The following is a 12,429-nucleotide window of genomic DNA, read 5'->3' as shown; positions in this document are numbered from 1 at the left end:
CTCTCCCTCTCCCCCCCCCCATTTCTCCTTTTCTCTCATTCTAACTTTTCTCCCCCTCTCTCTCTCTTCATGATGATTCATCCCTCTCTGGTCTGTTCACCGGAGGCTCATTGTGAACTTCAGAATGCATCACAAATCAGCCACATGAGCCATCAGGTCTGATCACATCAACACAGCAAGCACTGTACTACACTACACACACAATATACATTATACACATCAACATGGCAAACACTGCACTACACTATACACACAATATACACTATACACATAAACACAGCAAACTACTACTACCCCACTAACACACAATATACATTATACACATCAACATGGCAAACACTGCACTACACTATACACACAATATACACTATACACATCAGCACAGCAAACACTGTACTACACTATACACACAATATACATTATACACATCAACATGGCAAACACTGCACTACACTATACACACAATATACACTATACACATCAGCACAGCAAACACTGTACTACACTATACACACTATAATATACACACAATATACACTATACACAGCAGCACCGCAAACACTGTACTACATTATACACACTATAATATATAACACAATATACATTATACACATCAACATGGCAAACACTGTACTACCCTGTACACACAATAAACACTATACACATCAATAGACCAAACACTATACTATATACAGACACAAAAATTAATTATACACATTAACACACCAACAACTACACTATACTTTACACCTTTACACACTATATATATATATATACATATTACATATTACAACAGACTCTATATGAGATGTATACACATGACAGAAACACACCAATATACATATAGCCTTGATGGAAATTCAGGCACATGTACACACACACACAGACATACACAAACACACCATATTTCATGTCAGGAGAGTAATTGGCAGCTAATTTCATGCTGAGTGCTGATAATTGAGGTCTGGACTTAATGAGCTGGGTCTTAATGAGCCTCTGAGGTCAGGAGCATTGGGACGAAGACGCATAGGGGGGGTGGTCAAGAACAAACCCCATTGGGCAGCGGCACACGGGGGAAGGGGGGTGGTCAGGGGTAACGCTATTGGACAGAAGCATATACAGGGTGAAGGGGGAGGATAATGCCATTGGACAGGGAAGCAGTGGCTGTGTGGGTGGGAGCAGGGGGCTCTGACAGGGACATTTTCGATGTTTGGATAAAACATATGTTATATATATTCACAATATATCTTGTTTGATCTGACCTGGGGCAGATTCACTCTACTGTGAAAGACATGAAGAAAGAAAAAGGGAAAGAGAGAGATTGATGGATGGATGAAATGAAGGGAAGAAGAGAAAGCTAAGAGTGGAGTCTGCATGACCGTATCGTAAATGACTATAACAGACGCCCTCTGTGTTTATCTAAATACCTCATACCAAACAGGAATTAATATAATCCAAATATACTTACATGGGCCTCCGACAGGTCTGCACAATTCTTAAATAAGAAATAAGACTGGCAACCAGCGCCCCCCACTGGAACCAGAGAATGAAACAGCTGAGAAAGTGCCAGCAAAGGTTCTGCTTTAAAATAGCTTTGAAATATCAAAAATTACAGAAAAAACATAATACTGAGTCAGAACACCACCCATAATGAGACAACTGCTTCAGTTTCAGTCCTCTCAATTCCTTTAAAAACATGCTAACAAGTTAAAGTAGTCGTACCTGCTGCATCATCAGAGCCACATGTTATATAGTAGCTTTGACAATGACTCACACATCACCTCAGTGCAATGCGCTAACTAATGAGGAAGTCAAAAAATCAGCAGTTGTGCTTAAGCATAAACAATTAAGCAAATATTCATATACTGAGGTTGTTTGGTCTCAACAGTGTCCAGAAAGTTCCTTAGTGGTCTACCACCTCACTACTACCTGTGAACACTGTTTTCCACTGACTTGCAAACTAAAATTTCCAATTAGTCATCTCCTTAACAGTCTTTGGATTAATTCCCTTGGCTGGAGACCATGTGTGGAGAGGCAGGCAAGGACTGCAGGTGAACAGAAGCATCATTACTGCCTCCATACTGCCCTCTGGTGGACTGCAGCATCATTACCACTTCCATACTGCCCTCTGGTGGACTGCAGCATCATTACCACCTCCATACTGCCCTCTGGTGGACTTCAGCATTATTTCCAACACCATACTGCCCTCTGGTGGACTGCAGCATTGTTACCACCTCCATACTGCCCTCTGATGGACAGCAGCATTATTACCAACTCCATACTGCTCTCTGGTGGACTGCAGCATTATTACCTACGCCATACTGCTTTCTAGTGGACCACAGCATCACTACCACCTCCATACTGCTCTCTGGTGGACTGCAGCATCATTATCACATCCATACTGCCCTCTGGTGGACTGCAGCATTATTACCAACTCCATACTGCTCTCTGGTGGACTGCAGAATTATTACCACCTCCATACTGCCCTCTGGTGGACTGCAGGATTATTACCACGTCAATACTGCCCTCTGGTGGACAGCAGCATCATTGCCATCTCCATACTGCCCTCTGGTGGACTGCAGCATTATTACCAACGCCATACTGCTCCCTTGTGGACTGCAGCATCATTTTCACATCCATACTGCCCTCTGGTGGACAGGAGCATCATTACCACCTCCATACTGCTCTCTGGTGGACTGCAGGCATCACTACCACTTCCATACTGCCCTCTGGTGGACCGAGATGTCATCACAGCACCTTACTGGCAAATCTACCGTATTTTTGGCAGAAATGAGGGCACAACAGTGTTTGTTGATTTTGTGTAGTTATCTCCATTTTTTTGCTGTTCCAAAATACTTTCTCTGGGTTTCTATTTGCAAATAAAACAGAACCAAATTAAACAAGAGACTGCTCGCCAATAATGTTACTCGCTATTGCCCAAAAAAGTAATACACTTGCAACACAGATGAATCTAACTCAATCAACGATAAAAGACAATGATAAAAATAATAATGGCATTGCAGCCACCTTTGTTGGCCGCATACAGTATATTGTTTAACAAGCCCTGAATCACATCTGCTGGAAATGGGTAGACTCAGCCGAGTGCCATCACGGGGTGAAGTGGATTTCTGTTTTGGGTCGAAGCTGACAGAAACACGATCTAAAAGCGGATCTTGTTGACTCTCTCCCTTCGTGTTGCTCCTGACATCTCAAACCAGCTGATGGTGCTATGAATTTTAAACGGAGAATGACACAGCTCAAAGAGTCAGCTACGTGAACAGCAACATTAGCAGAGTCTGCCCTGCGTTTGTTTTCCTGCGCTTACGTATCCGTCTAGCCGGGTTTCACTTAATTATTTTGTTGTCTTGGAGCCGCAATACAATCAATCAACATACCGGTAATTAAAAAATAAATAAAAAACAGAGGCTCTGGCTAATTAATACTAAGTTACTCGATAGCTCATGTTAGCTGACTACATTACAGCACTTTCATTAATTTAACCGGCGACCTTATCTAGAGCATCACATAATTTAGGAGAAACTTAAGTGTGTTCAGCTTAACACCTTTCCCAGACCAGCGAGTGAAGATTCAACATCACTAAAGCACCGAGACAATTTAACTAGGCTAACCAACGACAAATCACATTTTCAGGTGTATATTGTTTTGATTTTAGTGCTGAATTTAAAGCTGCATTTAATGGATGAAAGGTGCTATATAAATACATTTTCAAAGAAAATTCAGATAGACATTCATTACATTACATTCATTTGGCAGACGCTTTTATCCAAAGAGACGTACAAAAAAAGTGCATTTCATGGTCGTAGACAACTGCTGAACACGGGTTCAGTAAGGTACAATACTTATTTTGAACAGCTATTTCTAGCCGAGAACAATGAACACTATTCTGGCCTAACATCTGCAAAGCCAACTAGGCAGAAGAATAAGCTACAGTATTAGGACAAATACAAATTACCAAGAAGTGCAGGGATGGGGCAACATGTAACAAGTGACAGGAAAAAGGTTTTTTTTATTTATTATACAGCGTGGTGGTGGTTAGTCTAGGTATAGTCTGAAGAGATGAGTCTTCAGGCCACGGCGGAAGATGGATAGTGAGGGGGAGGTTCGGAGAGGGACGGGGAGTTCGTTCCACCACTGGGGAGCTAGGGTGGAGAAGCTCTGTGATCCCTTTGGGCGGGTGGGAGGGGTTACAAGGCGCCCTGCTGCCGCAGAGCAGAGTGGTCGAGCAGGCACATAGAATTGAGTCATGTCCTGCATGTCCTCTTAACAAGGGCAAATCTGATTGGACCACAAGTTTCAATCAAGTTAAAATGCACTTTGCGGTTTCGGTATTGGCCAATAATAGTGCATATGGTGGATAGCGGACCTTCTTTTCCAGAATGACCCACAAAGACAAGTGCAATGTTCAGGGACTGAAGTGCTTGAAAGCTACTTAGCTGATTAAAGGGACAGATCACCTTAAAAATGTTATTCTGTCATTTGTTCACCTCCAGAAATATCTCCACAATGACAGCTCCCCACAGACCACTTTAGCAGATTTGATTAGTCCATTAAAAAGGCATGACCATGGCTGGATGGCTCATTCAGTTAAGGCACCATGCTGTGGTCCATGGATGCGCCCCACAGTCTCAGATTGAATCCAGTAGCTCTATATACGAAGTCACTTGGTGATAGCAATTGGTTTTCATTGCTTTCTACCGACCACCACTGGTCAATCAGTCGGCTGTGGCTGTGGACTGTACGCCAAAGCCACATATGAAAGAGCGGAGTCAGAGGAAGACCTATGTGAGCTTGGGCTGCGTCGTGAAAAAACGCACGCTGGTGACACCATGTGTTTCAGTGAAGAACTACGCTCCCCCAAACTGGCAGTGGGGATTGTGCATGAACACGGTTACAAAAAGTAACTGGATATTCCAAATTAAGGTGGTAATTGGACATACTCAGCCCAGAAGATTATTTTTTAATATAAAAATGCATGACCAAATCCATGACTTGGAACGTCATTATCGCCTCCATACTGCCCTCTGGTGGACACAAGCATCATTACCACATCCGCACTCCCCTTTTGTGGATAGGAATGTTGTTATCTTCTCTCTACAGGAGGGCTGCCCAGCCCTGTTCCCAGAGATCTACTGTCCTATAGGCTTTCATTTGAACCCTAATTTGGAACACATGATTCTACTAATTAGCAGCTCAATGAGATCTCTAGCTGTTGAATGAAGTGCACTTTGTTATAGTTTGAGGGGAAACCTAATGGATGGTAGATCTCCAGGAATAGGGTTGGGCAGTCCTGCGCTATATGGACAGAAGTAGAATTGCCACCACCATACCATCCTCAGACATGCTTCTGTTCTGATTTATTCCATGCATATGTGTACATAACAATTTTGGCAGTCTGGTCTAACATATTTTTTTCATTTGTCTATTCATTTAGTAACCCACCACAATTATGGCTGCTAGATGTGTGATTGTTATACTCTGTAGGATTATGCAAATAATTCAGGGTCGCAGAAAGATGACTTTGACAGCAAAGGGCCTTAATCTGCACTACCGGCAATCTGGGCATAGTCCAGCCCTGCAGCGAAACCGCCCAGAGCCTCAATTCTGTCCAAACCACGAAGTCTAGCAGGAAAGTCATTGTGTCGTAATTCAGTAAATTAACCCAGGGAGGCTGACCGAATGGCAGTTTTCTTTAAGATGACTTGGCAGTTTCCGCTCGTCAATATGAAAAATAAAAAATAATAATGTATTTTTGCAGGTTGCTTTTTCCATTTCTGATTTCATCCCCATGCTGACCCTTTCCTCTGTCTCAATTCAAATGGTTTATTTGGCATGAAGACACACTTTAAAAAAAAAAAACATATTCGCCAACGAGTGTTGTTTGCATTGTATGTAAAAGAGAACAATATTAACTATTGAACCATAACAATCACACAACAGATTATTGTATTCTCCTTTTAGGGCAAAGTAGGATCTCCTCCTCTCCCTCTGCCTCTTTCTGTCTCTCTCATGCTCCCTCATCTCCCTCTCTTTCCTTCACTCTCTCTCCCTCCCCTCTCTATGCCATGCTATTCTTTCACTGTTATCCCATAATTCCTTCATTCCCTTTGCCCGTTATCTTCAAATTCACTGTCCATCTGCAGCTGAGCCCACGCTGTATACACACACACACACACACACACACGCCTGCACACACACACACACACACACACACACACACACACACCTACTGTATATGCACACACCCCCTCTCCCTCTCTTTCTCTTTCTCTCACTCAGAGAGGACCACGGCAAGGTCATCCTGACTTGAGCAGAGCGACAGAAAGGGAGAGGAACAGAGAGATGGAGCGATGTGGAGAGAGAGGGAGAGAGATGGAGGGATGGAGAACCTTACACGGATAAAGGGTAATAAATGTAGGGCACGGTTATTCAGCTGGCAGCCCCAGGGCATTGTTCAGATGCATCAGAAGTTGTGTCTTTGCCCGTGTCTCCATCTGCACAGCGTCAGCAGCCCCTCCCTCTGGGGACTGAACAGCAGTAGCTGTGCGCATTTAAACAGACATCTGCTTTCTTTACACACACACACACACACACACACACACACACATACAACACATCCACGAACAACACATCTTGTTAACAAGGTCAGGACTCTCTGAGATGTGGACTACACTTAAGACAACGGCCAGCGCACCATGCGGACACTACTCTATGGGGACACCTGCTGGCCAAACTGGGACTCTGCAGTCAGTTTCTGAATTGACTGTTCCCTGTGAGCTTTGACCACACTTATGTGGAACTGAGTGAAATTAATTACGCACCATGTAACAGGTGAACTAGACTGAAAATAAGAGAGATTAGATAGATAACTAGATAGATAGAACTGTACATGTTAGCTCTGAACTGACTAGCAAATGTTTTAATTTCAAACCCAGCTGAAATAACAGCTATATTTGGCTGGGTATATGATGCTAAATACATTTTAAAATATTTCCAGTTAAAATATGTATGATTGTTCTTTACAGGACCCGTTTTATTTCTTTAAAAATGGATTCAAATAATTGGTTAATTACAGAACGAGCTAGTGTTCCAATGAAAGCTTTCTGACTCTGGAAAAGGGCATAAAACTATAAATGCGAAGCCAGGTTCTGCAAGAGCAAGCCCAAGTTCTCAAACCACAAGCTTAAACCTCCCAGTGCAAATAAACAGTATTCAAAAGAAGCCAAGTTCCCCAAATGCATAAGTCTCCAAATGGAAGTCAAAGATTCTAAATGCAAGCTCAAATATCAAAATGGAAGCCAAAGTCTCCCAACTGCCATGATTCCTTCCCTCACCAGTTCCGGCATCCTCAGCGTCGCTATTCTTTTATGACCACCAGGGGGCATGAGTGCTGCTCACACTACAGCAGAAGCGCACTCGCTGGAGCCCTGAGATGAGAGATCCTCTTCTCCACTGTCTCATAGCACTTCACATTAACCATTGAGACACTAACCTGTCCAATCACAATCCCACCTGGTCTCCTAAAACATAAGCTCCGCCCCCGGTCACTCAGAAAGGGGGTCTGTGGGGGGGAAAAAAGCGAGGCTCAGTTCCCTCCTCCTGTTTTCAGACCCCCCCCCCCCACATACAGCACTGCAGTTCAGACTCGGCCTCAGAACTTCGGGTGTTTTCAGTTCCACCCTCACACATTCTGAAAAGTGACAGTCATCTCCACGGGGATTAGCATATTTTACAGCAGCTGGAGAGAGAGAATCCTCATCTCTGTCTCCTCCTGTACTGTAATCGGGTCTTCAGGAGACTAAACTTAGCACCACTGTCAAAACCCTCTTTTCAGGAGGGATTGTGTGAAGGACTTCATATTACATAATGCAAGGAAACTACAGAAGACATTTTTTAAGAGGTACATATTTAAGCATGCCAAATGTGGAAAAATCAAATTACATTGCGGTTATAGTGAACACATACACACACACACACACACACACACACGGACATACATATCCATGAATTATCAAAGCAAATGTGACCTGGCTTCTAAAAATATTTTTACACATTTTTTTAAAGGAAAGCCCTGCATTCCCCTCTAAATCCTTTAAGGCAGGGGTCTGCAGGTCCCTGGTCCTGGACAGCCACACACCCGGCTGGTGTTTGTCTTCACAAAGTGCCTAATCCAGAACTGAGCAACCATGGTGAAGGGGGTTATCTGTGTAATTCACTGCTCTAACTGATGAAGTGCAGAGTAACAATGAAACTCAAACAGTGAGGATCAACGGAACTCAGCTCTCACAGAGACGGACATTCGTGCAACTGCACATCTGGTCTGCAGGGGGCGCACTTCCCACACAGTCCTGGAATCAGGCTGAAGCCTGGGGCCCAAGGGGGCCAGAGACAGGGACTGCCCCAGCGATAAGGCTCTGCCCGGGGCCCGGGGAGGTTCAGCAGGCACGTCGTTTTAATCTCACAAGGACAGCACTGCCCACAAGCAAGGAGCACTTTCAGACACAAAGTCAAATAAAAAAAAAACTCTGTTTTTGTGCAGTGCTTCTTCATTCCACGTGACCGTGCTGTCTGACATTCAAACGCGAATGCGTCACACACACACACACTGCTCTGCGCGTGTGTGTGCATCCTGTATGGGGCAGATACCTCACTTGCTCTAGAAGTTCATATCCTTTTTTAATTCTGGCTTCACTTTGGAAACTTTGAAGGGACATTGGAACAAATTTTGATTCTCAATGCTGGAATATATTTTGGGTGGAGCAATTTATCCCGAATGCACATTATCTCAATAACTCCTTCTCTTTGCCACATGCTCCCACAGTCCCTGAGTGGGATTCTTTGTTCCCACACTCACCAATGCTGCAACTGCTTCCCTCCCTCCCCGAGTCACCCCAAAGGGTGCATGTGATCTGTCCCCTGTATGTCCACCCAAGTCTGCCACCCCACTGGTGGACCGTCACCTTTGCATGCTTCAAGCAGTCTGTCCGAAACTGACTTAGTATTTGTGAACCCAGCCAGAGGAGACTGGGCCCCCCTACTTAGTCTGGTTCCTTCCAAGGTTTCTTCCCACATGTCTATCATAAAGTTTTCCCTCCACTATTGTCTCTGGCTTGCACTGTGGGGGTTTAGGTCAGGGTAAACTGTGAAGTGTATTGCCATAAATGATTTGTGAAATGTGCTATATAAATAAAATTTGACTGATGTTGATTATGCTCTGACAGTAATTTGTAACAGACCCGTTGTAACAGCACGTCACGCGCACTCCGCAACTCCTCCTAAATGCATCTTGACATTTAAACACACATAGGTAAACGCGCAGAACGCCTCCTGATTCGGATCTGCTTGCCCGCGTGAGCCGTGACGCCCAGAGAACATGGGGGCGAAAGCGTGGAGCTCAAGCAGTTCAAAAACATTCGGCATTCCATTTATGATGGCTTATTTAGAAAACATTACTTAATGCCATATCGTCAACACCAGGGGCCTCGTTTTTAAACGGTCGTACGCTCAAATTTTATCGCACATATTTGCTTAAGCAGAAAACCTTCAAGTAGAATATGATCGTATCTCCATAAAGTTTAAACAGTGCCAAATTCGGTGCTCTGCAGGTATGGGGCATGTCCCACAAAACCGTAACTTGGCGGATGGCGTACCTGCAAATCCCAATGCTAAATATAAGTTCATTACCTGCTGGTTATGTGGAGGTAAGCTACAGCACGTTTGAGGACAGCTCGCAAATCCCCGTGGACTGTGTTCGAGAGTCGGGCGCTTAGTTAATTCATCTCTAACAGAGTAGGCTACGAGTCCAGCGAAGGGCATGAGTAAACCATTTTATTGTGTTTAATTGATAATTGATGTTAGACACGCGGAGTGCAAGGAATGTTGAAATGCAACCTTATTTAGAGGGCTGTTATTGGCTGCATCCACAGGACGGGTTAATTGTTAAGCACGTAAGATCAAACTGAAATTCATTTGATATTTAAATATTACAGGCGCGTAATATGCAGATAGGCCTACGTGACGTTTTACCAACGTAAGCAACTTTTTTCGATCGCAGAGTTTTTAAATAAATCAAACGTAAACACAACGTGGAAAGTGGATTTAAGATTACGTTTGAGTTTAAATCCAAGAACGTTTTTATGAAAGAACCCGCAGAAGAAACTGCGATCTTTATATAGCTCAACAAAACGCTGAAAAAATACGGCTGTGATCTTGGCAGCCGGTTCACGTGGCTACAGAACAGCATTCACAGGTCGGCCGCCCCCCGGCCAAACTTTACTCATTATAAATTTAAGAATTTGTTTAGTCCTCTTTAGCTTGAAAACGAACTCCCAAATGAGGGCCAGGAACTAATGAGTGGTGATTTCTTTGTAAGGACAGCGTGAACCCAAAAAAGCAACATCTGAAACCGGGTCAGCACCAGATACTGTGTGGTCCTGTAGGTACTTCCCTGCGAGTCGCTCCACGCTCCAGCTTAGAGCATCATTCATAATAGATGCTTCAAGGACAGATACATCACTGTGGATACGAAGATAAAATATGATCCCCGATAGGGATCGTTTGGATGAAGGACACAAAGACAAAGCCCTTATTCATATTACTGAGCTCGATACGCCCCCACGCCCACCCCCACCCACTATGGTTCATCGCCATCTCTCACTTCGATCGCAGACAACCATCTGAGGGATTCTGGTTCCGAAATACACATCTATTATTTTTTAATACGGGAGTGTCTAATGTCATCGCGCCCGAGATCCCGCCCCTTTGTTTTTCACCTGCACGTGAAGCATGTCAGGCAGCCTGCATCGCTTACTCATAACATGTCAATAATTCAGCTAAACTATAGTCGAATCTCATACCTGAGGTGGAAAAATGTCTCTCTTACTCCATATCCCCACTCTATCTCTGAACTCGTGCACAAGGACCAAAAGACAGAGTAGGCTACATGCGCAAGAACTCACCCTGTGCTATACCGCCTATATCATCGATTTGAATGGATGTAGCAGATCACTGTGATAAACTGAGTGTGTAAAACATATTGTTTGTTAACCCAGTTAGCTTAATCCATGAATGAAATCGAATGAAAAAGTAAAACCCTTTCTGGATACGTTCCAATAACCTCTTTCAAGTTCTCCTCCAGTGAGTTGCAGAATAGGCCTACTGTTAATATGCTAAATAGATACTACAGAAACAGAAAAATTGACACATTGCAGTAAGATTGCAGCTGCAGTAAGACAGTAGTGTGATTTTTCCTCTGTGGCGTTCTGATAATAGCCTACAAACCACTATTAGATGTGCGTTTTCAAAAACTAGTGTAGCCCATCGGATAGATTCAAAAATAATAGACACATTCCTCTCTGGCGCACGGATAGCCCACATACATTCTTTTAAACAATATCACCCTTACAATATGCCGCGTGCCCTCCTCTGTGATTTCATACGACAGACCTGTCCCTAGCAACCTGTGGAGTCCCCGCCTGAACTCAGCATTTCTCTCCCACCGGCATCGCGCTGCGGCTGCCCGTACACTTTCACTCGTACGTGTGACTTTACCTGTCCAAAGACTGATTTCACGATGGGGTGCAGGCTGGAGTCGGACTCAGAGGAAGCCCTTCTAGATCTTCCGCGGCTGCCGGACGAGCGCCCGGATATGGCCGGCGGTGGCGAGGATGAGGAGGGTGGGTCGGAGGCGAGACTGAGGGACGAGCCACTCCTAGTCCGCTCTTTGGACTCGAAGAAGAACGCAGCTTCATCCGCCGGTTTGGAAAGCGAGTGCGTCGGGGAGGGCGCCCGGACCGGGCGGGGGTTGCTGTGGTGCAGAAGGGGTTGCGGGGGGTCACGCCGGGTGGGTTTATGCGGTTGGTGCGGATGTCTAGACGGTTTACTCCTCGCTCTCTCGTCCCAGTCGACTGCCTGTCTCTCAAGTAATTCTTCCTGGCTGCATCCGTGGGCGAGGGGGGCGTGTGTCCGGTGTGACTGGCCCTTGCTCCCGCGTCTGTCCCCGCCATTCCTATAATTAACGAGCCTGGGGTGACACAGGGGTCTCCGGGAGGTAGCCTCGCACTCGTCTGGCCAGCAGGTCTCCTCGGCGGCTCTGCTGCATCTTGGGACGTCGGGGCGGTGATGGCTTCGGCGGCTGCTTGCAGAATGCTCCATATGATGTGCGGACCGACGGCTCGCTGCTGCCTCGCTCTTTGGGACGGAGGAGCTCATTGCTCACGTTCAATCCGCTCCCACTTTTAAGAATGAACGTGGTGGTTGCAGATGAGCCAGGAGCCGCGTTCTGTAATCGCTGACCATGTGTAGATACTCAGCATGCCGCCAGCGTGCCGCGGTGACGCGCATAAAGCTCATTGGATCCCTTTCTCAGGTTGTTGGCACGACGATTACAGGATCAGACTGACAACACACACC

The 12,429-nt window shown here is 45.1% G+C and overlaps 1 protein-coding gene across 3 annotated transcripts in view; it reads right to left on the bottom strand.

Annotated features, from left to right (window-relative positions):
- LOC135239353 (calcium-binding protein 1-like) overlaps positions 1–12,419 on the bottom strand; it is a 29,781-nt gene extending 17,362 nt beyond the window's left edge. Inside the window, exon 1 of one of the 3 annotated variants that reach the window (XM_064307954.1) lies at positions 11,569–12,419. In XM_064307954.1, the coding sequence (XP_064164024.1) occupies positions 11,569–12,228 (660 nt within the window). In that variant the 5' untranslated portion in view covers positions 12,229–12,419. Of the gene's footprint in view, positions 1–9,702; positions 10,593–11,568 lie in introns of those variants that run through there. The other 2 variants (XM_064307953.1, XM_064307955.1) reach the window with 2 other exon arrangements.
- Positions 12,420–12,429: the final 10 nt, after the last annotated feature.

This window comes from Anguilla rostrata, chromosome 14 (assembly GCF_018555375.3).
Source record: "Anguilla rostrata isolate EN2019 chromosome 14, ASM1855537v3, whole genome shotgun sequence".
In the NCBI taxonomy this organism is placed as follows: Eukaryota; Metazoa; Chordata; class Actinopteri; order Anguilliformes; family Anguillidae; genus Anguilla; species Anguilla rostrata.
Note: the sequence above shows the minus strand (reverse complement) of the source record. Positions and strands in the feature narration are given on the sequence as shown.